Here is a 26,359-nt window from a genome sequence, read left to right as displayed (position 1 = left end):
GCAGACAAACTTCCGCCCTCCACCCTCCTCCTCCTCTCTATCATCTGTTTCTCTCCTCTCTCTCCTCCGCCCTGTCAATCTCTCCATCTCTTTTCCACTCATCTCCTCAGTCCTCTACTCTCTTGTCAACTCTTTCCTTTCCATTCTAAATGTCCTCTAGTTTCCTGTCACTCCACTCCTCTCTTCTCCTCTGTCTTTTCACTCTACTCTCTCTTCTCCTCCTCTCCTCTTTTCTTCCCTTTCCACCATCCCTCCTTTCCTCTCTCCTGCTCTCTCATCCCCGGGTATAGAGGAATACTCTGTGCTACAGCCCAGTGCTCCAGGTGACTATATTGGGTGGTCAGAAACATGGCATCCCTCCCAGATCAGACCCCTCTGGTTCTGGCCTCACATCCGTTAGTCCTTCCCAGTAGAACCCTTCAGAACTGGCCGACTGACATATGTCCCACTCCACACACACACACACTCACCAGCCGTGCCAGGCCAACAGATGGCTAGGCAGTATACACACACACACACACACACCGCCCGCCCACACAGACAGACAGACAGACAGACAGACAGACAGACAGACAGACAGACAGACAGACAGACAGACAGACAGACAGACAGACAGACAGACAGACAGACAGACAGACAGACAGACAGACAGACAGACACAGATAATGGGATCCGACCATTCATTTCGAACAGTAAATAGAGCAAATAAACCAACCCTCTCATGAGCAAATAGAGCAAATAAACCAACCCTCTCACGAGCAAATAGAGCAAATAAACCAACCCTCTCACGAGCAAATAAACCAACCCTCTTACGAGCAAATAGAACAAATAAACCAACCCTCTCACGAGCAAATAGAGCAATTAAACCAACCCTCTCACGTACTTGTTCTTCTCAGGCTTTCCCTGCTCTCTCTCGTACTTGTTCTTCTCAGGCTTTCCCTGCCCTCTCTCGTACTTGTTCCTCTCAGGCTTCCCTGCCCTCTCTCGTACTTGTTCTTCTCAGACTTTCCCTGCTCTCTCTCGTATTTCGTTCCTCTCAGGCTTTCCCTGCCCTCTCTCGTATTTGTTCCTCTCAGGCTTTCCCTGCCCTCTCTCGTACTTGTTCTTCTCAGGCTTTCCCTGCCCTCTCTCGTATTTGTTCCTCTCAGGCTTTCCCTGCCCTCTCTCGTACTTGTTCCTCTCAGGCTTCCCTTCCCTCTCTCGTACTTGTTCTTCTCAGGCTTCCCTGCCCTCTCTCGTACTTGTTCCTCTCAGACTTTCCCTGCCCTCTCTCGTATTTGTTCCTCTCAGGCTTTCCCTGCCCTCTCTCGTATTTGTTCCTCTCAGGCTTTCCCTGCCCTCTCTCGTATTTGTTCCTCTCAGGCTTTCCCTGCCCTCTCTCGTACTTGTTCCTCTCAGGCTTTCCCTGCTCTCTCACGTACTTGTTCCTCTCAGGCTTTCTACTTGAGGTGGTTGTGGGTGCTGATACAGACAGTTCTCTCTAGGGGAGGTCATAGGGGTTACAGAGGCAAGTCACACAGACAACATTGTGTGACACTATGGGATATCTCCCAGGGGCCTTTGTAGCATGTTGGGAGTGTGGTGGGAGAGAGGGAGAGAGCGAGAGCCAAAGAGACAGGCAGAGAGCGAGGAAGGGAGAAAGCAATTAGACTCATCATTTATCAATAACCTAGCCGCACGCAAACCTCAGCAGAACAGACCGAGCAAAGTGATGTCAGAGAGCGAGAGACAGGGGAGAGAGGGGGAAAGAGAGGAAAAGAGAAGATTGAAATAGGGAGAGAATGACAAAGAAAGCAGTAAAGAAAGAGACAGGTGTGAGAAAGATGGAATTTCTATTGATGAAAATCCTCCATCATGGTAGGACTCGCCTCTCATCAGAAGGTAAATGAATCCTCCATCATGGTAGGACTCGCCTCTCATCAGAAGGTAAATGAATCCTCCATCATGGTAGGACTCGCCTCTCATCAGAAGGTAAATGAATCCTCCATCATGGTAGGACTCGCCTCTCATCAGAAGGTAAATGAATCCTCCATCATGGTAGGACTCGCCTCTCATCAGAAGGTAAATGAATCCTCCATCATGGTAGGACTCGCCTCTCATCAGAAGGTAAATGAATCCTCCATCATGGTAGGACTCGCCTCTCATCAGAAGGTAAATGAATCCTCCATCATGGTAGGACTCGCCTCTCATCAGAAGGTAAATGAATCCTCCATCATGGTAGGACTCGCCTCTCATCAGAAGGTAAATGAATCCTCCATCATGGTAGGACTCGCCTCTCATCAGAAGGTAAATGAATCCTCCATCATGGTAGGACTCGCCTCTCATCAGAAGGTAAATGACACTGTGCTGCACATTACTTTACATCTCTCTCTCTCTCTCTCTCTCTCTCTCTCGAAATAAAGCCATCAAATCGGTGATAACCTGTCTTCACAACCAATAACACTAACCAGCCTAATGAGTTTACCCCTGTCTGATTAGTGCACAGCAGAATACCACTGCTGTATTGTAGAGTATGAGTCAGCTTCTCCTACAGTAATCCTGTACCCACCCAGCAGGGGCTGGCCAATTAAATGTTCATCTCATTTCCTCACTCTTCCCTGCTAATGGAAAAGTTTTCATGCTCCCTCTTCTTCCGCTTCCTCTCTTTTACTCTCCCTCTCTTTTGTACTGCATCTTTCTATCCAGCTTCTCTTCACTTTCCTCATCTTTCCCTGGCACGCACACACACACACACACACACACACACACACACACACACACACACACACACACACACACACACACACACACACACACACACACACACACACACACACACACACACACACACACACACACACACACACACCTGACTCCTTTTCAATACACTTCCTGTTCCCATCACTCACACCTGATCACAGAACTCTGTTTGAGTGGGCTGTTCTGGATGACTGGTGTTGAGGCCATGTTAAGGGTAGAGAGTAATAGGATACGGCATGTGTCAAAATTGATTGATTGCTGACCTTATGACCTGATGACATGTACTGAATATGTGCCCCCGCCCCGCCCCCTGTTCGTGTGGTCATGTGTTAGAGGGTGTTTGAACTTTTGGGGCCCATGCCCCCCCCCCCACCCAGTTTTATCTCCCTTATGGTTGTTATCTATGAAGCAGGAATGTCTGGGGCTATAGGCGCTGGGGCCTCAGCATTATAAATGTCCAGAACAAGCCATTTTTTAAGACCTGAATATTAAGCATCTAAAAATATGTCTACAAGGGGAATTCTCGGAGTGCTCTGTAGCTCATGTCACGAACCCAACGCCAAAAGCTTGGAGGATATTTTGGTAGAGGCTCCCGAATGTTTTAACGGATTTCTGTGTACAAGCGAGGGCCATATTTCGTACATATTCAACCCGGAGGAATCTACGGTTAAGATATTCACAGACAGCGTGTCCCAACCCTTTTATCGTGCAGAACCCGAGCCTTTTTCTCTAGCGCTAAGGATGCGAGAATGGCTTAAAATAAGGCTAGCTTTGTGTCAAATGGAACGTGCCCTGAGTGCTTCAAGGCTGCCAGGATATGCGTTGGAAGAACAAGTCTGTGGACGCCAGGATCTAATGGCCCTGAGAGTCACTTCCATGGGGTATACCCCGGACTCCAGAGTGACAATTTTAGCATGTGAACAATTTGACAGGTCAAATGCTACGAAAACGGTCAGTCCATATGTATCCTCCAAAGCATGCAAGGATGTAAATTTTTTTCAAATAATGTTCAGTTTTAAATGGCGCGATTACCACATTTTCCGAACCCTGATGAATAAGCTGGACAGTCTTTTCGAAAATCGTGAACAATTACGGCGATGGCCTGGGTTATCGTTGAGACATACCCCGGAACAACAACAAGTTCGAAGGCGGATCTTTCCCTGGCAGGAAAGTGGACAGAGCTTCGACGGAGCGCGGAAAAGACTTTGTGATGGGGAATTGGAAACGGATAATGTTCAGGGCTAACAGGACCCCTATATCTGTAAGAAATAGTTCAAATAAATGTTGAATTATAACGTGTGTTAAAATGTAGGTGTTAATTTTTGAAAATGTATACCCCCCCATTTAACTAAGGGGTAGCGCTCTTTTCTCTCAAGCTAGGGTCTGGCGCAGACAACTGTAAGATCTGAAAAAAAACATGTATTATTTTATAGTCTATTCCTACATGGGTATGTTATGAACATTACGTTTTATTAAAGTTTGTAATAATGTACAAAGACCTGCATCCAAGTTTTTTTAAATTTTTACATAAAACACGTGTGCTGCATGTTTAAATATTATTCAAATGGGTTACTTAATTCAAACATGTCTTAAAGGTACTGCCCCTACTCGGATGGTATCGCGCCGTCCCAATCTTCGCTCTCTCTCCCCCGCTACTCTCTCCTCTTCCATTTTATCATCTCCTCCATCTCCTGATTCTGCCTCCTCAACCCTCCTCTCCTCCCTTTCTGCATCCCTTGATTCTCTATGTCCCCTATCCTCCAGGCCGGCTCGGTCCTCCCCTCCTGCTCCGTGGCTCGACGGACTCATTGCGAGCTCACAGAACAGGGCTCCCGGGCAGAGCGGAAATGGAGGAAAACTCGCCTGCCCCTGCGGACCTGGCATCCTTTCACTCCCTCCTCTCTACATTTTCCTCTTCTGTCTCTGCTGCTAAAGCCACTTTCTACCACTCTAAAGTCCAAGCATCTGCCTCTAACCCTAGGAAGCTCTTTGCCACCTTCTCCTCCCTCCTGAATCCTCCTCCCTCCTCCCCCCTCCCTCTCTGCAGATGACTTCGGTCAACCATTTTGAAAAGAAGGTCCCGACATCCGATCCTCGTTTGCTAAGTCAAACGACACCGCTGGTTCTGCTCCCACTGCCCTACCCTGTGCTCTGACCTCTTTCTCCCTCTCTCTCCAGATGAAATCTGAAGCGTCTTGTGACGGCCGGCCGCCCAACAACCTGCCCGCTTGACCCTATTCCCTCCTCTCTTCTCCAGACCATTTCCGGAGACCTTCTCCCTTACCTCACCTCGCTCATCAACTCATCCCTGACCACTGGCTAACGTCCCTTCTGTCTTCAAGAGAGCGAGAGTTGCACCCCTTCTGAAAAAACCTACACTCGATCCCTCCGATGTCAACAACTACAGACCAGTATCCCTTCTTTCTTTTCTCTCCAAAACTCTTGAACGTGCCGTCCTTGGCCAGCTCTCCCGCTATCTCTCTCAGAATGACCTTCTTGATCCAAATCAGTCAGGTTTCAAGACTAGTCATTCAACTGAGACTGCTCTTCTCTGTATCACGGAGGCCCTCCGCACTGCTAAAGCTAACTCTCTCTCCTCTGCTCTCATCCTTCTAGACCTATCGGCTGCCTTCGATACTGTGAACCATCAGATCCTCCTCTCCACCCTCTCCGAGTTGGGCATCTCCGGCGCGGCCCACGCTTGGATTGCGCCTACCTGACAGGTCGCTCCTACCAGGTGGCGTGGCGAGAATCTGTCTCCTCACCACGCGCTCTCACCACTGGCGTCCCCCAGGGCTCTGTTCTAGGCCCTCTCCTATTCTCGCTATACACCAAGTCACTTGGCTCTGTCATAACCTCACATGGTCTCTCCTATCATTGCTATGCAGACGACACACAATTAATCTTCTCCTTTCCGCCTTCTGACCAGGTGGCGAATCGCATCTCTGCATGTCTGGCAGACATATCAGTGTGGATGACGGATCACCACCTCAAGCTGAACCTCGGCAAGACGGAGCTGCTCTTCCTCCCGGGAAGGACTGCCCGTTCCATGATCTCGCCATCACGGTTGACAACTCCATTGTGTCCTCCTCCCAGAGCGCTAAGAACCTTGGCGTGATCCTGGACAACACCCTGTCGTTCTCAACTAACATCAAGGCGGTGGCCCGTTCTTGTAGGTTCATGCTCTACAACATCCCAGAGTGCCGACCCTGCCTCACACAGGAAGCAGCGCAGGTCCTAATCCAGGCACTTGTCATCTCCCGTCTGGATTACTGCAACTCGCTGTTGGCTGGGCTCCTGCCTGTGCCATTAAACCCCTACAACTCATCCAGAACGCCGCAGCCCGTCTGGTGTTCAACCTTCCCAAGTTCTCTCACGTCACCCCGCTCCTCCTTTCTCTCCACTGGCTTCCAGTTGAAATGATCCGCTACAAGACCATGGTGCTTGCCTACGGAGCTGTGAGGGGAACGGCACCTCAGTACCTCCAGGCTCTGATCAGGCCCTACACCCAAACAAGGGCACTGCGTTCATCCACCTCTGGCCTGCTCGCCTCCCTACCACTGAGGAAGTACAGTTCACGCAGCCCAGTCAAAACTGTTCGCTGCTCTGGCCCCCAATGGTGGAACAAACTCCCTCATACGCCAGGACAGCGGAGTCAATCACCACCTTCCGGAGACACCTGAAACCCCACCTCTTTCAGGAATACCTAGGATAGGATAAAGTAATCCTTCTCACCCCCCCCCCTTAAAAGATTTAGATGCACTATTGTAAAGTGGCTGTTCCACTGGATGTCTTAAGGTGAACGCACCAATTTGTAAGTCGCTCTGGATAAGAGCGTCTGCTAAATGACTTAAATGTAAATGTTAAAGGTTGTACGAAATATTTTGGAATTCAATAAAAGGAATGTTTAAAAACGGTATCTCACCCTTTAACTATGGGAAAAACCTATTTAACAACGTCTTCCAGCTCTGTCGCGAAGTAAAATAGAATCAGAGTGTTTGTGTGTGTGTGGGGAGGGGAGGGGTCTTGAGGCGGAGCAACAGGCGTGTGTGTGTGTGTGTGTGTGTGTGTGTGTGTGTGTGTGTGTGTGTGTGTGTGTGTGTGTGTGTGTGTGTGTGTGTGGTTGGGTGTGTGTGTAACATAAATCCTAAGGTTGGGGGGTGTTTCAACCAGGGGGGTCCCAGAACTCTTATCTGTAGAGAACCGTTTGAAACCAAGGTGTGCACTATCATGCATAAGGCATGTTGAGATATCAGCCGAACAGCGGGGGTTAAACATAGATATCTCTAATCTGCGGCCCCCACACACCCCGTTTGCAGACAGAATGTCACGACATCCCCTCCTGTTGTTTGAATTCACAGCCTGTGTTCTCTAAACCAGACATACATGGGGTGGGGTGTAGCATACATCTCTCAAAAAAACTCATTCCGAACTTTTAGATAGTTAGGGACAGAACTATTTTTTAAAGTTGTCAGCATTGCTTTAGCGCAAACATAAAGGCCCGAATATTGAGCTGCACGGACAGATTAAAATAATAATAATAATATTCGGAATAAGGGAATCTCGCATAATGGATATTTCTGGTGGTGAGTAAATGAAAAAAACATATTTTAAGATTTGTTTGAATATTATTGGAATATTAAACCCTAGTTATTTGGGTATTTCAGGCCAAAAGCCCAATATAGGTTAAAAAAAAAAAAAATTTAAAGTGTAGATATAGCGTATAACTGTTAACATTGTCTAATGGAATCTAGGATCCCCGACATTTACGCAGCTTTTACGCGATTTACCTGATCTGGAACATGATGGGGGTTCGCAGGAGCAAGTCCTTATAATTAAACACATACCCAAGAAATATTTATATATAAACATTTTAAAAATAGGTTGTACTATTTTTTAAAACTATTTTATGTATTTACAGCCGACATACAGCCCTTTATGATAAAGGATGCGTTATGGACATCTGACACGCAGGACTTTGATGCAATTCTACCGTTCTGTACGAGCGTTTTTTCAAACTCACCGCGAATCCAGGGAACATCGACCCCCTCCCGACATATTCCAGACCCCAACAGGCAACGATCAACTGTGGCCCAAGTACACTGCTCAGAATCAAGCCCACCCGAAAACTACTGTTGGGCCGGGAACTTGCTGCTTCACGAGCCGGCGCTCCAGGGACAAGGTATGGGACCATTATACAGTTTTGTTATTAGTTATCAGCCTTTTTATTAGTTATAGATCTGTTGATAGCCTATGTTAAAACAAGGACAAATAATGTTTTTTCAGACTGCCCGGAGACAGACCCAGCAGAATCTGGAACGCTAGAGGGAAAAAGTCACACACCCCCGGTTTTGGCGATTCGTCACAACAAGCGCCAAAAAACCCGAGGTATTTTAACTATGTACTGTTAATATATATTATTATACCGGAAAGGTATTTGACATTTGTATGTAGCTAACATATGTATTTTTATATCTAATAACGTAATTATGTATGTATTATTTTCATTCAGACTCCGCACCGGCGAAAAACGGCACAGACGACCACATAAATCTAGAGCTGGGGGATTCCGGCGCCCCGAGCATTCCGAATGAAACACCCAAGAGACCTGTTTTTAATGACATGTCAGATGTTGATGACCAGCTATTCTGTGATGCGGCCAACCTTATAGACCCAGTCAATTCTACGGCCTCAATACCTGCAGCCGAACAAGAAAGGTTTTTCACATTATTTTCCAGGGCTTTGAAATCGAGGAATGTTTTGCTATACAAACGACTGGGGGATTTAATTGAGAGACAGTACAGAGACGATATGTTATTCTGGCATAGAACAATTCCACGCATGTTAAACAGCAACCCCATTAAAAAACGCAAATACAGACGCTAAAATCATACATGTAACACCAACCATTACAGAAAAAAAAAAACGAACACTCTTAATTATCCAAAAATGGCAGAACTAACGCAACACGGGGAGACAGTTGAAAGCCTCTTATCCCAGATTCCAGACGAACTCCTAGAAGTTATAAGACGTATGAACGATTCAGGAACGTTAGATGAAAGCATATTAACACAGATTCCAGCCGAACTCTTAGAAATGATTAATCGTATGAACCAGTCAGGGGGGGTTGAGGAAAACATGTTATCCCAGATTCCCGAAGCCCCCATAACCTTAATTAATCGTATGAACGAGAGTCAGACAATTTCGGCCCGACAACCCCGACAGCGATAGAACAACCCGTAACGCCTGGGTCCGTAGAGTCTGAAACGCCACAAGATGTTTTTGGGGAATTGGACAATTATCTAATAAATCTGGCAGCAGATGTTCATGATAGACGTGTCAGGGTTGTGTACAGGAATAAATTCAACAATACAGAGATTCGACAGTTTTATTTCTTATGTGTGAATCAGAATCTTGACTATGCTGTATTTTACATGATGATAATGGACACTCTGAATGACCTGTTAGAAACAGCAAGAGATTATGGCGAACCTCGTGATGTCTTACAGTTGGAAATATGTGGAGATAGCCTGCATAATTCAGTATCTCTTATTTTACCCAATGGCGAAGCAGATCTTGAACAATTTACAGCGCTGGTAGAACGCCTTGTTCAGTCAAATTTAGCCATCATAGCCGATCGAACCCTAGAGCTTGTAGTGCAAATAATACGTCAACCACAGGGGGCGGTGGGCAGAGAAGGAAGCTTGATAGCCTAATGCAGTCAGAAATCATAAGCAATAAAAGGGCCTACCTCATAAACGTTCACAATCCCGATAATAAGCTATGTTTTGCAATAGGCCTAGCGCATTTACTTAACCCGGATGTACTGATCTGACGGCATTGCAAAAGGCTAGAGAGATCCAAACGGCGGTGGGTCTCGGGATCCATGAAGGCGTGGCATTCTCAGACATTGTCAAATTTGAAAACCTTCTGAATATCAAGATTGTGGTTTTGTACCACAGTAGAGCTAATGCAGCTCTCTTGAAGTTCCAAAACACCCCCAACCGCACCCCCAGATTCTGTACTTTTATGTGCAAAACGAACATTACTATGCCGTTACAAACGTCACGGCGTTCCTAGGGGCAACCTATGTGTGTAGATCCTGCCATACCGGCTACAGCCGAAAGGGGGGGCACTCGTGCCGTTATAACTGTTCTGTATGTCAGGATGCCGAGTGCCCTATGCAGACCCTAAACTTGACACCATGTGAGGATTGCCATCGCACATGTCGTTCGACCTACTGTTACGATAAACACAAAATTGAAACATGGCACCCTAAGGCCTGTAAATCTGTAAGCATTTGTGCCATTAACAAGAAATGCCCAAAATGTCATTGCAATTACAGCCTTAAAATAGATAGCCCTAAACCACATGTTTGTGGAATCCTACAGTGTCCAATCTGTAAAGCGGGTCTGAAAAGCAGAAATGCTGAAGTGGTTCAAGAAGTGCCACACGAGTGTTATATTCAGCCCTTGGCTAAAGATGAACCTTCAGAGAAATATGTGTTCTATGATTTTGAGACAAATCAGAAATCGGGGGATCATTTGCCTATTTTTGTATCTACCATGACATTCACGGGGGAAAAGTGGTCTGCAGAAGGATCCAATTGTGCACTACTCTTTCTAAAACATTTTAGAAAACCACAGTACCGAAACTTTACGTTCATAGCGCACAATGCTAGAGCCTACGACTCGTACCTTCTTCTGAACCCCTTGATACAGCAAGGCATAGCGCCGAGGGTCCTAGCGCAAGGGAGTAAAATCCTGTGTTTTGTAGATCCCGCCTTCAACCAGAGATACATTGACAGTTTAAGCTTCTTACCCATGAGATTGGCTCAAATGCCAGAGGCCTTGGGTTTTGAAAACTCTGTGAAAGGCTGGTTCCCCCACTTCTTCAAATCTGAGGAGAATCTACACTATATAGGATCATATCCCAGCCCAGAAATGTATGGGTGTGATCAAATGTCTCCCAAAGAGCGAGAGAGATTCATGACTTGGTATGAGACAGTAAGACATGGCACCTTTGATTTCCATAAAGAGATGGAATCATACTGTGACAATGATGTGGTTATACTTCGTGAAGGATGCCTCAGATTCAGAGAAGAGGTAATCAAAGATGCAGGTATTGACCCTTGGAGTTGTACAACGATTGCATCGGCATGCATGAAAACATACCGTACACACTATATGCCGACATCCTCTATAGCGATCCCTCGCCTGACAACTACCGACGCCAGTTCAAGGCCTACTCTAGTGGGTCCATTCAATGGCTAGAGTATATGGCCCAGGATAAAGACATTTTTATTCAACATGCTTTGAATCGAGGGGAGAAGGCGTTTGGCTCTTACCATGTAGATGGCTACACCAAGATTGACGGGGTTGAGACCGTGTATGAGTACAACGGTTGTTTCTTCCATGGTTGCAAATCTTGCTTTGTGCCCCAGAACATATGTGTCCTAACCCAAAAGACTTTTGGGGAAATGTACCAAGAGTTTCAAGACAAAGTTGATTCGTTACAGGCTACTTACGGTCTAAAAGTGGTTGTTTTGTGGGAGCACGAATGGACAGCCCTCAAAAAAGTCTGATCCTCATGTTCAAGCATTCCTTTCCAGCTTTGACATCCCAGAACCTCTGGAGCCAAGACAGGCCTTGTATGGCGGCCGTACCAATGCTTTGACATTGAGGTATGTAGCGCAACCCGACGAGACAATAGGCTATGTGGATTTTACATCCCTTTATCCGCATGTAATGAGTTCCTCATGCTATCCTATAGGTCATCCTGAAATTATTCATCGTGATTTTGACTTACCTCAAAACTATTTTGGTCTGATCAAAGCAACAGTCTACCCTCCAAGGGGTTTGTTTATACCTGTGTTGCCTTACAGGGGCCCTCAAGGAAAACTTTTCTTTCCCCTTTGTCGCACCTGCAGTGAAAACATACAACAAACCCCATGTGATCACACCGATCAAGAAAGAGCACTGACAGGTGTATGGGTCACAGCTGAATTCTCTAAGGCTTTAGAGATGGGGTATCGTGTGGCCAAAATCTTTGAAGTATGGAACTTTCCAAAGAAATCAGACACTCTTTTTAAAGAGTACATCAAGACCTTCTTGAGATGTAAGCAAATGGCTTCAGGCTATCCTGCATCGGTCACAGATCAAGAAAGTAAAGACAGGTACATTCAAGACTATCATGACAGAGAAGGCATCCTTCTTGACCCTGACAGAATAGAGGTCAACAAAACCAAATGAAATGTGTCGAAATTGTACCTAAATTCGCTTTGGGGCAAATTAGCGCAGAGGTGTAATATGTTGACAACGTCGATTATTAAAGACCCTGAAGAATTTTTGGAATTCATTTTTCGGACCAATACGAAATTTCACATTTTCATTCTTGAGTCAAGACATTGCCTTGGTGCAATGGCGACGTAACAAGAAGTGGGTTCTACCCCGGGTAATGTAAATGTGTTTCTTGCAGCATTTACCACGGCCTATGGCCGACTTGAACTGTACAAGCTCATGGAGCAGCTTCAGAGGCGGGTACTTTACCACGACACAGACTCTGTGGTCTATGTAAGCAAACCAGGGGATTGGAGCCCCCCACTCAGCAACTATCTGGGTGGCTTAACGAGCGAACTCGCAGAGGGTGACCATATCACAGAATGGTCATCCTGTGGTCCCAAAAGCTATGCTTTTAGAACGCTAAAGAATCACGTGGTATTGAAAGCCAAAGGAGTGACTCAAAACTATGAAAATGTCCAGCGTGTAAACTTGGAATCAATCACACGCTTGGTTGAGGGGTTCCTAAATGACAGGAATAGTGACTTGGAGATTTTGAGCTCCTACAAAAAGATTGTTAGGGATAAAAAGGGCTTCCATCTGAGGAATGCCCCACTCATTAAAAGATTCAGGGTTGTCTATGACAAGAGAGTGCTTTTGCCTGACGGGACTACATTGCCCTATGGCTACTGACTTATGCTACAAGCTACAGGGGTCTTAAAGCTTAAGATATAATGACTGCTGTAGAAGGTTTTGACCCCCGGTTGCAACTACCATTTTCGGCCTTAATCGCAGGGCCTTCGAATAGTGGTAAAACTTGTTTTGTAAAAAGTATTTTAGAGAATTCTGAACATGTGTTATCTCAAAAGCCTGATAATGTTGTGTGGTGTTATTCATGTTATCAACCTCTGTATGATGAATTGTTGAAGACAATAAAAATCAAGTTTGTTGAAGGAATACCTGATACCCTGTCTGATGATGAACTTTTACCTCCTCATAAAAACAATCTGTTGGTTTTGGACGATATGCTATTTGCAGGTAGCGAACATCCCGAAATTGCCCGAGCGTTTACCCAATATACTCATCATAGAAACCTGTCCGTGCTTTACTTGGTGCAGAATGTGTTTCACCAAGGTAAAAATAGCCGCACCATCAGTTTGAACGCCAATTACATGGTTTTGTTCAAAAATCCTAGAGACAAACTACAAATTAACACTCTAGCTCAGCAGATGTACCCGGAAGGAAATCCTACTTTATGGAGAGCTACGAGGACGCAACCCAAGCGCCATTTTCTTATTTAATCGTGGATTTAAAAGCAAATACTCCAGAACACCTGAGGCTACGAACCGGTCTGTTCCCGTGGGAGTGGCCGGCTGCGCACATTCCTAAAAAAGTAGCCGCTATGTCTCTGCGTTTAAAAGAAACTTGCCCCTCTTGAGAAGCCTAGTTGGGGCTACATCTAATGAACGGAAGGCCATCTTGGGTCACTGTTCTTCAGATCTCATATTATCCCTATGTGAGATTGCTTTGAATCTTCTCAAAGGACGCATTCCACTCACCCTGACACAATTGAAAAAAATAAAGAGACAAAAGACCTCGATCAAGCTCTTTGCCAATAAAAGGGTCAGTCTTCAAAAGAAACGACATAGCATACAACAGTCTGGCGGTTTTATTCTACCTTTACTAAGTATAGCCGTGCCCTTCATCACCAGCCTTATTGCAGCCCGACGTGGTGGTTGAACACATAGGGTGATGGCCAATAAAATGTATCTGGTGCCACAACAAGAGTTGGATAGACTTAAAAAAACAAATGCAGGGGCCCCCGAAAATATCAGACAAACAGCGGAAAATGATTTGGATACGGCCATGAAGGATATTTTGAATCAAAAAGGATTGAACCCCTATGATAAGGTCCAAAAATATACAAACCTCCTGCAAAGGTATTTGTCCTTGGTGAAACAAGGGGAGAGAGAGACAGGCCATTTAACTATTTCCCTACAGGACCCTTTAAAAGATGACGAGCCTCGCGAGAGCCACGCCCCTGTAAGATCTGTACTTGCGAGCTTACCATCTGAAGATCAAATGCCTGTTGAAGATAAAGTTATGCATGACTTGTTAACCCATGTTCCGGCACGTAACAGGAAAAATGTTAGCTACATTATGAACAAGCTAAAAGACTCAAATGGGGCAGCTACTTGGAATGACAAAGGAGAGTTTATCCTTCAGGGGGCTGTTGTCAAGGGTTCACATATACTTGACTTGCTTAAAAGTACCACATCTGCCCACAAGGTGGCTGATGACCGAAGACCTCCAGGGTGGCTTCAGTTTCTTAAGGCCCTGGCCATCCTCAACATACCCCTCTCGGGTGTACCCAACTATAAGATTCGGCAACAGATTCACTCTTTAAAACACAAACCGTCACCGAGATACAGCACCCCTAAAGATGCCCCAAAACCCTTGCATCCTTATGAAATGAATGACGATAACCCATTTACCCCCCTGAACGCCTCTGGACCTTTCCCTAATCCCGATCTCTCTGGGTGGTTAGCCTTTTGAATGACTTTTGAATGACTATGATTAAATTTTAATAAATTTTATTTGAAAAATAAGCAATTTAACATTTGTGGCATTCTTGAAACATTTGGCGTGAGCATACGCCTTGATTACACGTTCTTAGAGGATACACATTTGAACACTTTTGATATTTTCTAACAAAACAAGCTACAACTTTATCATTACTTCTTAAATCATCCTTATAAAGAGACATAACATCTTCAAAAGAAACTCCCCGGGCTCTTTGGCATAGGTAGAATACACAGTGTTGACCGCATGTCGTTGAAAGGGTATCTTGCACCTGTTTGATATTGTAGTATATCTTTGAGCCATTTTTGGTCAGAAATTCTTTAATAGATTTGGGGAAATGTGAAAAACCGGGTGGGAAACCATAGGAATCAAAAAAGTTGAGATTTTTCTTCCTCCTTCCTCTTCTAAGGTCACAGCTAGCCAATGTTCACCCGGCATGTTTTTAGGATGGGTATTGACAATAAACATTGCAGGCTGCACCTTCCATTTCTCCATAGGTAATTCATCACAAGCCAACACTCCGCAAAATTGTTTTCCAATCAGTCGGCTCATCAGCCCTTCCAACTCTTGGGTATTCATGTCTTTTGCTCAACGATCCTTAATAATAATCTACTAAAACCTGTCTTCGGCTATTCACCTCCAAGATTGAATCAGAGCAGGCATAAACAATCATGCTAACCGTACAGGCTAAAGGTGTATGGAAACGCATTTCCAGCCTGAGGTTACCTTGGGACACCACAGAAAGATTTCCTGAGGTGTCATCATCTGGGGATAAATTGAAAGCATACATTGTGTAACCCTCGGCAAAATCATTTCTGTCAATAGGTAAGAGAGATCTTTTAGATGCCTCCCGGTAGCCAGGAATAGATTGTAAAATTCTCGCACAGATATGTTGTTATTAAATTGCGGTTGGAAAGCCTTAGCAGGGACCTGACGTCCGTCCTGACACAGAGCGACATACTCTGCATTGAAGTGTTGAAAATTAAAGGGTTTTTATTTAAGCTGCCCGTATTGGAGCGTGATCAACCAAACCTATAACTACGTATCGCGGTAAAGGGCCTAGAAATAGGTTTTCTTGACTGCAGATTCTGCTGCCCACAGGTATGCTAAAGGTTTTCATGGTAATTCTTTGGAGAGGGTAAAGGGCATTTCCTTTCAGCAAAGCCTGTGAGTGACCCAGACGAACTGCCGGAGATACCGATACTTTTTTAATAAAAAGCGTGGCCCCCAACACTTTTAAGCTAAAGTCCCCATCCGTTGCAGACATTAGGCAAAACTCATCCTTGGCCCTGGTTAATTTTAGTCTTAAATCAACCGCATTTAAGAGTAAACGTTCTTGAAAGAAAATGTCAGAGTGTATAGGGCCTAGCAGATGAAACTCTCGAGATTCTGCACAGTAGCGAGCCCGGGCGGCCAGGCCTTTATTTGCACCTGTGGATGGGTCTGTCGATTCCATAGAGCCTCCTGCAGTATCCTTGCTAAAAAGCCCTGCGCTGAATTGGGTCTTGAGAGTGTCTTCAGAGTAGTTGAGTAAGCATTCCATGATGGCACGGTAGGGGTATGTGGCACTGCTTTGACTGATTAGCCGTTCCCCCAAAGTCACATCCACTTGGGAGAAGATGGTGGCCACTGGGTAATTAATGAGACTCACTTTGGCATCGTTTGCAATATCAGTACCATCTCTTTTGGTTACTTTTAGACGCAAATGCACCAAGGTGTTGTTGAGGTCCAGATAGTTGTCACCGTGGCCTGGTATGAAAAACTCTATGGGGCCGTTGTCTGTAATGGCAGAGAGTGGGGCTATCTCCACATAACTGGACCTCTCTACTGAATGTTGGGTTAAGGGGGCCGTGAAAAGATCGAGCTCTGTTTTTATAGCTTCAGAGGACATGCGGTGTAAAAGAGCCATGGTGCTTGTTCTTTTAGAAAATACTTCCGAGTATTCTTTTTACCGTTTTTGGTCCAGACCTCCTCACTTTACCCCGTCTTTGACTAACTGAGTTTCTTTTAACCGTTAACCTCCGTTTTTTAGGCTCAAGTCTTCGCCTTATACCGGGCGGTCTCTTTTTCGGTCTTCGAGACAACATCATCAACCCCGAGCCTTCTTGACTCTCGACATCTGGTGACGCCCTTCTGGTTATCGCATTGGCGACAACCTCACTTACTATATTTTTTGCTGCTGATTTTAAATGCGGTTTGGCTATGCTGAAGCCTCTCTTCATAAACGGTAAAACCATCCTAAAGAGATTACGAAATATCCCTCCGATCCCCGAACCATACATGGTGGGCGATCCATAATATCCTGGTAACCCATTACCCACTTGATCCACATAGTATGTGACATACCGGTTAGGGTCGAGATGTCGGTGTTCCATAATTTTAATTTAGATGTATTATGTATATAAAATATATAATACTAATATTATATATGTAGAGAGGTTTTGGTGGGTCTAAAGTGGAGTTTTACAATCGTTTTACCATAAGTAAATTCAATGTTTTCGTTCTGATCCGTTTTAAGCTCAACAAGAATGTTTTCAATATATTTCTTGCTTACAGGTACGTAGTGTGGCTTGTCGTAGGTGACAGTGACGATGTCCCCATCCTTTCCATCTATATGAACCGTTCTCAGGAGTGGCACACAGCTGTCTCCGACCCTTTGATATGATATGATGTCGGTATACACAAATATGTTGTAAAATCCTGCATGTATATCCGCGGGGAATGGGAATAATTTATCTCTCACATACGTCCATGTATTGGGCCCCATCCCTAACATGTAGGCTAAATTACCACTGGTCTTTATCCCCCGGAAGCATCTCCTGAGATTTGTACCCTTTTATGTATAGGGTTGTACATCAGGAATATTTCCATACTGTTCTGCGATAGCCGTTCATTCAACTCTGAGACGAGCCTTTGACGGTTCTATAGAACCCTTTTTTTAACCTTAATAAATTTAGCAGGTTCCGTTAACTTTTTGAAATAAAATTCCCGGTCCTTATCTTTGATATTATACCAGCTATGGGGGTATGTAATCTCGCTGAGCCCTACTTCCCAGGCCTCTGATAACTCTATAGGCTTTGGAAAATTGGTTGTATAATTAGAACTCTGATTATTACGATATATGTGTGCGGACGCATTACTGGGGAGAGTCAGGTAGAAGCCGCTGTGTTCCATTATGCCCTCCGGTGTACACCCGAATGAGGATGTATTTTATCATGCATGGGGGTTTAAATTAACCCCTGATGCCTCCACTACATCCTTCTCTAATACCCAGCTGTTGAATTTTAGCGGCCAGTTTTTCCAGCGGACCAGCACCCATTTTTGACCTTTCTCTCTCTTTTGATCTAGAATCTCATCTACGTGAAACACCTTGTCTTTACCAACCGTTACCTTCTGTAATTCCTGCTCATAAAAAGATCCCGTTATAAGTTCCCCGTCATAATCTTTTAATATGTAGACCGGGGGTATGCGCGGCAGACATTCTGTAACCGTGAAAAGCTCATCACTGTATCCTTGCACGTATTTTTATCGAAAACACCCCTCAACTTGGATATACGAACCAAGTCCCCACAATAAATTTAAAATGTTTTTTTTTCTTACGGCGAAGAGGGAGCAAACCATACAGATTTTTAAAGACTTGAAAAGAGTTTTCCGAAGAGACTTCGGAGGGTTTCATCCTTATACTTTTATGATAACTATTGTTATACGCAATTACTAAATCTTGAACTATATCTATATATCTATGCGTGTTGTGCGCTGTAAAATAGCGCCACATTTTCTCCTTCAGAGTCCTGTTAAAGCGTTCAACCACAGAAGCTTTCAAATCCGATCCTGTAGCAAAATGTACTATATTGTGCTTTTTCATTAGTTTCTGAAAGGTCTTATTAAAAAATTATTTTCCGCCATCGGTCTGCACTTTCTTGGGGGCGCCTCCTTCCTTCAAGATAGAGGCAAATGCCCTGGTCACCTCAGCGCCGCTCTTATTCTTTAAGACCCGGACAAAAGCTATTTTAGAGAAAATATCTATGACCGTTAGCATGTAGCGGTTTCCTTCATTTTTATCTGCAAGGGCCTGCATGTCACATAGATCCGCCTGAAATTGGGACAATGGGTGTGTAGAAAAAACTCTATTTCTAGGAAAATGTTTTCTCACGGGTTTATGTAGAGTGTGCGCATCTTGTTCGGATAGCCACTCAGTGACTTTAGCATCGCTTAACCTGTGACCTGTTTCTTCGGCTAAAGCGCTGTAAACGCTCCTTACCACCGGGTTAGAGGGATTATAATAAATGTTTTTCAAAATCTGCTCTGCCATCCTTCTTGCCTCTCTGAGGTACAATAATGTTAATGAGCCACTTTCAAATAACAACAACATTTCATTTTCATTTTTGGGATTTTTATTTTCATGAAAACATTAGGTATTACGTATACAGACAATCCCTAATTCGTTGCAGGATACATGCCCCCCCTTTCTCTATGATCGAATCATGTAAAACCTTGTATATTTGGGTTAGATTAACAGGTTTGTTTCGCTGAATTTTTACAACAGACACATCCGCTATAAAAGTATATAAACAACAAATATGATACATGGTACAATTAAAGGGTGTTTCAAACAAATAAAGTAAAATCTTAGACAAGGTTGTTTCTAGTTCTTCAGAATCACCACCAAGCCGGGTTACCATTTGTGTCCATTGTAGAACCTCGCCAGCATGGCGTACATGAGTCATGATTTGGTCCATTTTCAAAACACGCTCTACATTAGCCCCGGAATTGGGGTTTTGTAGAACGAGACATTGTTCACTTTATTTTCAATAATTTGATGCATAACACTTGTAAGTTCTCTCAAAAGAAAAAATGTATTTATTCTATCTAACATCGTATACATATAGTTACCCATTGCTCTACATCTAAATAACAAAAATGTCACTCGGGCTCTTGGGGTTTATTGAGCCAGAAAGCCAACACATCCGACACCACAGCCTCCATGTATTTGTTATCCTCCACCAGGGTGTGTCGGATTTCTTTGAGTTTCTGGTGTATGTGAATTGCCTCCTTTAGCTCGTGTAGGAATGCTTCGGTTACCCCGTAAACTCTGGGGATAGACGGCACAAGGCCCATAGCCTCCAGGGCTCTGACCAGCGATGGTATAAACCGGCGGGACCAAAGTCTTTTCACCAGCGCCTCAAAATTGTTGAAGAAGTAGTATCTTGGGGGATCGTATAGGCAGGGGTGCCTTCGCTGGCTGGGGTGATTAATCTCACAACCGATGCATTTTCTCGTATATATTCTCCAATCACCACGTCTAAAGCGCGGCTACTGAGGCCTTGATTGTGTCAACAAAAATAGTACTGACCACCCCATCAAACACGTCCTCAGGTTGTGTACAGGTAGGGGTGTCGAGGGTCTTGCCAGGGGGAGTAGAATGGAGGGCTGCGAGGCATACAATCCTTAGTGTCGGGAGCCCAGGCCGTTTCGGAGTTCGGGTATGCGTTAGGAATATCCATGGTCAATGCGTAGGTTAAGAACTGTAGGTTTTAAGAACCAGCCTTTTTATTCTTGAACCAACCCTCGGGGTATCTGGGCGGGGTTAACAACACAGCTTACCTCGCTTCCTTTGGGGCTGCCTCTCCTGACGTTGTATCTTCTTGGGGTTGCTTTGAGTCGTAATCCTCAGGATTCGTATATATTATGCACTTCTTTATCCGTACAATGCTCTGGCGCTTTTGGCTCTGTACAAACAGAGCGTCCAACACTCCAACATTTGCAATTCCATTAAAGGCCAGCTTTTAAGGGGTATAAGCATTCGAAGCCGGAAATCCCCGTCCGAACCGCCAGCCCTGATGTTTTGGTTTCGGATTTCCGCGGTGCTGACGTAAATTTCCACGCACCCGCAAGGCCGTCCATTTATACGTTGTAATTTAACTCCTTTAACTTCCTGAGGTGTCCGGGGTACCTTCCCAACGGGTCTCGTAGCCTGTGAACAAGCTGTAACCCTTGGTGATACGGCTCAGTTCGGGACACAAAACCTGTCGAAAAACCGTCCAGTCTTCAACATCATAAGTCACGCCTAATTTCTGGTCGGTATATTCTTCTCCTTCGGCTAACGTATAGAGTTTCACGCTACAGGCCAAGTAATCAAACAGATAGCCCCACTGCTGTCCGTTAGACATCAGCACTTCATCTTTCAGCGCCGTTGCGGGCGGTATCTGGGTTCTATACACGTTTAAAAACGCTTTTTTGGTGCATCGTATATTGCGGCTGTATACTTTGCCCTTTCTCGATGTTTCAGTCGCGGTCCTGCCTCCGAGGCTACAGTCATCACAGCTTTGCCACTGATCGCAAAATCCATGTTTAAAAAATAGGGTTTACGGTTCTGGGTTTCGCAAGCCTTGTTCTGGACATTTATAATGCTGAGGCCCCAGCGCTATCTATAGCCCCAGACATTCCTGCTTCATAGATAACAACCATAAGGGAGATAAAACTGTGGGGGGGGGGCATGGGCCCCAAAAGTTCAAACACCCTCTAACACATGACCACACGAACAGGGGGGGCGGGGCGGGGGCACATATTCAGTACATGTCATCAGGTCATAAGGTCAGCAATCAATCAATTTTGACACATGCCGTATCCTATTACTCTCTAAGGGTCAAGTAAATTGAGAAAAAGTACTTACAGGAGTATTTAGGGTGAATTGCCTTACTCAAGGGCACATACAGATTTTTTTTTAAAAATCTAGTCAGTTTGGGGATTCGAACCAGCGACCGTTCAGTTACTGGCCCAACGCTAAGGCCACCCGCCGCCTAGTTTCAATTCATCCTCTACAAGAAGATCAGCGTATTGAGAAAAGTTACCTCCCAAACTACAGGAAGAGAACAAGAGCTCTCACAATTCTTTCAGCTTGAAACAATTATTCCGACGCAAACTACGGGTAGGACAAGCAGGGTGAAGAGATCAATTTCACAAATGCCATTCGGTGTTGACAGCTGGCAGTAGCAGGCGAGACATCTCTCACTCTGTCTGAGTGGGATGGGGACCAAAGACTCAAAGTCTACTCAATAACGAAGAACGATGCAGTGCACACACTTCTCACACGTAATAAGTCTCCTTCTCTAAACACTGCCTGTCACCACGGCAACGCAGAGAAAGTGTGTACTGTATGTTCATGGCATGGGTCGGGCAAATAACGTGTGCGAGTTTGGTCATCTTCTCTAACAAGAGTGTGGTGTAATTGGAAGGCGAGAGTTTTCATAGCATAGTGTCTTTGTTTAGAAACCTGAGAGTATCAATGTGTGAAAGCAAGCCCAGTTCAGAAACCCCTAGCCGCCAACGTAGACTTCCACGTACTAGACAGATAGAATCAATACGCTGAGTGGACAAAACATTCGGAACATTATACTCTTTCCACATAGACCGACCAGGTGAATCCAGGTGAAACTTATGATCCCTTATTGAGGTCACTTGTTAAATCCACTTCCGTCAGTGTAGATGAAGGGGAGGAGACGGGTTAAAGAAGGATTTTTAAGCCTTGAGACAATTGAAACATGGATTGTATATGTGAGTCATTCAGAGGATGAATGACAAAATATTTAAGTGCCTTTTAACGGGGTATGGTAGTAGGTGCCAGGGGCACCAGTTTGTGTCAACAACTGCAACGCTGATGGGGTTTTCACGCTCAACAGTTTCCCTTGTGTTTTAAGACTGGTCCACCACCCAAAGGACATCCAGTCAACTTGACACAACTGTGGGAAGCACTGGAGTCAACATGGGTCAGCATCCCTGTGGAACGCTTTAAACACCTTGTAGAGTCCATACCCCGACAAAACTGAGGCTGTTCTGAGGGGCTGTTCTGAAGGGACCTAATCTCCATGTCCATCTCACCTGTAGCGACATGACACAGTGCAGACAGAGGGCGACCATGACCACTCCCAGCAGCAGGGCGGCGACGTTGCGCATGTCCCACAGTGACTCCACCAGGGGTATACTGCCCACCTGCCAGTCATAACACAGCACCGCAGGAGACAGCAGCAGCCACGCGTTGAACGCCAACAGGTAGCAGTAGGTCAGGAACCTAAAGGGAGAAGACAAGAGAAGAGGAAAGAACAGAGACAAATAGACAGAGAGAGAGGGTTCAAATGTTAACTATTGGTCACATTTGTGCATTACATTTACAGGAACTTTAATCACACTGTATTCAATCACACTATGTTGTTGACTGCAAACAGCCATGAAAGAACATCCTGTTCCTGTTCTGTTGGTCATCATGTCCTCGGTGAGTTGAGATATGGGTCTGTGCCCCAAATGGAACCCTATTCCCTCTGGCGCACTACTGTTGGTCAGAGCTCTATGGGCCCTGGTCAAAAAGTAGTGCACTACAAAGGCCATATGGTGCCATTTGGGACGCAAGAGTCCGAGCGGCTGTGCTATTGATTCTGTCACACTGGGGGAGCTACCTGAGACCATTACATGGCCAAGGACAGAAAGAGAGGAAAGAGAGGTCTGCTTGACTGAGCAGGAGAGAGAGACCAGAGGGAGCAGGGGAAAGTGAAAGGATTGGTGGCTGAGAGAGGAAAACGAGTAATGAAAGAAAACAGAGAGAGGGGAGCGTGAAGCGATAGAGGACACACACAGACACATAGCCACACACACACTGCTAAATCACTAAATGAGTCTCCATTACAGTCAATGGCTGCCCCTTATCATTTAGAACAGATAAGCTGGCTCCTCTATGGAAATGGAAAGGCTTCGGCTCCAGTCTGAGTGGGTGGTCGTTCCTCTACTCAAGGACTAACTGGAACAACAAACACAGGGCTGTAAGGAGCGGTTCTGTATGAACTGCTCTGTAGCTGAAGCTATGACTGGAGATGAGTTAGTGAGTTCGCTGTTTGGGATGGTGAACTGTAAGACACAACTCTTCAAATGGGCACACAGTCGATGTGACTTGAAGTGAAATGAAACTTTGATTTGACAAGACTGCCTCAGGGCATTGATAAAAATAAATCCTAACACCCACACAAACGCTTAGGTGCAGAAACACGCACACACGCACACACACACACACACACGTACACACACACACACAGATTAAATTATCCCACTACCCACAACCCCCCTCTCTCCCCACTAAGCACAACATGCACAGCCTTTCCTAACAGAGAGGAGAAGACAGGGCAGGGAGAAGTGAGGGAGGGGGAAAAGGGAGAGAGGAAAGTGATGCATGGGATGAGAAACAGAGAAAGAAAAGGAAAGAGAAAGAAAATGATACACCACACTTTCCGTAAAGTTTTTTTTTTTAAATCTGACACAGCGGTTGCATTAAGGAGAGGTATATCTATATTTCCATGTCTAACAATTGTATTTTCATCAACATTTATAATGAGTATTTCTGTAAAATGATGTGGCTCTCTGCAATATCAACGGATGTTTTTGGAACTATTTGGAACGTGCCAATGTATACTGAAATTTTTTCAAAAAATGTGAACTTTATCAAACAAAACATACATGTATTGTGTAACATGAAGTCCTATGAGTGTCATCTGATGAAGATCATCAAAGGTTAGTGATTCATTTGATCTCTATTTGTGCTTTTTGTGACTCCTCTCTTTGGCTGGAAAAATGGCTGTGTTTTTCTGTGACTTGGTGGTCACCTAACATAATCGTTTGTGGTCCTTTCGCTGTAAAGCCTATTTGAAATTGGACACTGTGGTAGGATTAACAACAAGATTACCTTTAAAACGGTATAAGATACGTGTATGTTTGAGGAATTTTAATTATGAGACTTCTGTTGTTTTGAATCTGGCGCCCTGCACTTCACTGGCTGTTGTCATATCGATCCCGTTAACGGGATTGCAGCCCTAAGAAGTTCAGCCTTTAAGGCTCACACAGTCATGATGTGAGGAGAGCACTCCACACAACTCACCGCAGAGGACACTGACACACCAGATAGACAAATACCTTGAAATACAAACACACACACACACACGCACACAAATACAGTCACTCACACACAGGCATGCTCAGCGGGAAGCAATAGAGGACACACATGCACGCATGTATAATCATGCGTACGCGTAAGGAAACATGCACACACACACACAGACACACACTAACAAACACCCTTAGCCAGCTCTGCTAAATCACTAAATGAGTCTCCATTACAGTCAATGGCTGCCCCTTATCATTTAGAACAGATAAGCTGGCTCCTCTATGGAAATGGAAAGGCTTCGGCTCCAGTCTGAGTGGGTGGTCGTTCCTCTACTCAAGGACTAACTGGAACAACAAACACAGGGCTGTAAGGAGCGGTTCTGTATGAACTGCTCTGTAGCTGAAGCTATGACTGGAGATGAGTTAGTGAGTTCGCTGTTTGGGATGGTGAACTGTAAGACAAAACTCTTCAAATGGGCACACAGTCGATGTGACTTGAAGTGAAATGAAACTTTGATTTGACAAGACTGCCTCAGGGCATTGATAAAAATAAATCCTAACACCCACACAAACGCTTAGGTGCAGAAACACGCACACACGCACACACACACACACACACGTACACACACACACACAGATTAAATTATCCCACTACCCACAACCCCCCTCTCTCCCCACTAAGCACAACATGCACAGCCTTTCCTAACAGAGAGGAGAAGACAGGGCAGGGAGAAGTGAGGGAGGGGGAAAAGGGAGAGAGGAAAGTGATGCATGGGATGAGAAACAGAGAAAGAAAAGGAAAGAGAAAGAAAATGATACACCACACTTTCCGTAAAGTTTTTTTTTAAAATCTGACACAGCGGTTGCATTAAGGAGAGGTATATCTATATTTCCATGTCTAACAATTGTATTTTCATCAACATTTATAATGAGTATTTCTGTAAAATGATGTGGCTCTCTGCAATATCAACGGATGTTTTTGGAACTATTTGGAACGTGCCAATGTATACTGAAATTTTTTCAAAAAATTTGAACTTTATCAAACAAAACATACATGTATTGTGTAACATGAAGTCCTATGAGTGTCATCTGATGAAGATCATCAAAGGTTAGTGATTCATTTGATCTCTATTTGTGCTTTTTGTGACTCCTCTCTTTGGCTGGAAAAATGGCTGTGTTTTTCTGTGACTTGGTGGTCACCTAACATAATCGTTTGTGGTGCTTTCGCTGTAAAGCCTATTTGAAATTGGACACTGTGGTAGGATTAACAACAAGATTACCTTTAAAACGGTATAAGATACGTGTATGTTTGAGGAATTTTAATTATGAGACTTCTGTTGTTTTGAATTTGGCGCCCTGCACTTCACTGGCTGTTGTCATATCGATCCCGTTAACGGGATTGCAGCCCTAAGAAGTTCAGCCTTTAAGGCTCACACAGTCATGATGTGAGGAGAGCACTCCACACAACTCACCGCAGAGGACACTGACACACCAGATAGACAAATACCTTGAAATACAAACACACACACACACACGCACACAAATACAGTCACTCACACACAGGCATGCTCAGCGGGAAGCAATAGAGGACACACATGCACGCATGTATAATCATGCGTACGCGTAAGGAAACATGCACACACACACACAGACACACACTAACAAACACCCTTAGCCAGCTCTGCTAAATCACTAAATGAGTCTCCATTACAGTCAATGGCTGCCCCTTATCATTTAGAACAGATAAGCTGGCTCCTCTATGGAAATGGAAAGGCTTCAGCTCCAGTCTGAGTGGGTGGTCGTTCCTCTACTCAAGGACTAACTGGAACAACAAACAC

General features: G+C 44.8%; 1 protein-coding gene across 1 annotated transcript in view; it reads right to left on the bottom strand.

Annotated features, from left to right (window-relative positions):
* The window catches only part of tmtc1 (transmembrane O-mannosyltransferase targeting cadherins 1), a 118,345-nt gene that overhangs the window by 42,415 nt on the left and 49,571 nt on the right, over positions 1-26,359 (bottom strand). The window contains exon 7 of the mRNA XM_065008203.1: positions 22,479-22,668. Within this exon, the coding sequence (XP_064864275.1) occupies positions 22,479-22,668 (190 nt within the window). The remainder of the gene's footprint in view (positions 1-22,478; positions 22,669-26,359) is intronic.

This window comes from Oncorhynchus nerka, linkage group LG23, assembly GCF_034236695.1.
Source record: "Oncorhynchus nerka isolate Pitt River linkage group LG23, Oner_Uvic_2.0, whole genome shotgun sequence".
Lineage (NCBI taxonomy): Eukaryota > Metazoa > Chordata > Actinopteri > Salmoniformes > Salmonidae > Oncorhynchus > Oncorhynchus nerka.
This window is presented reverse-complemented; position numbering and strand designations above follow the sequence as displayed.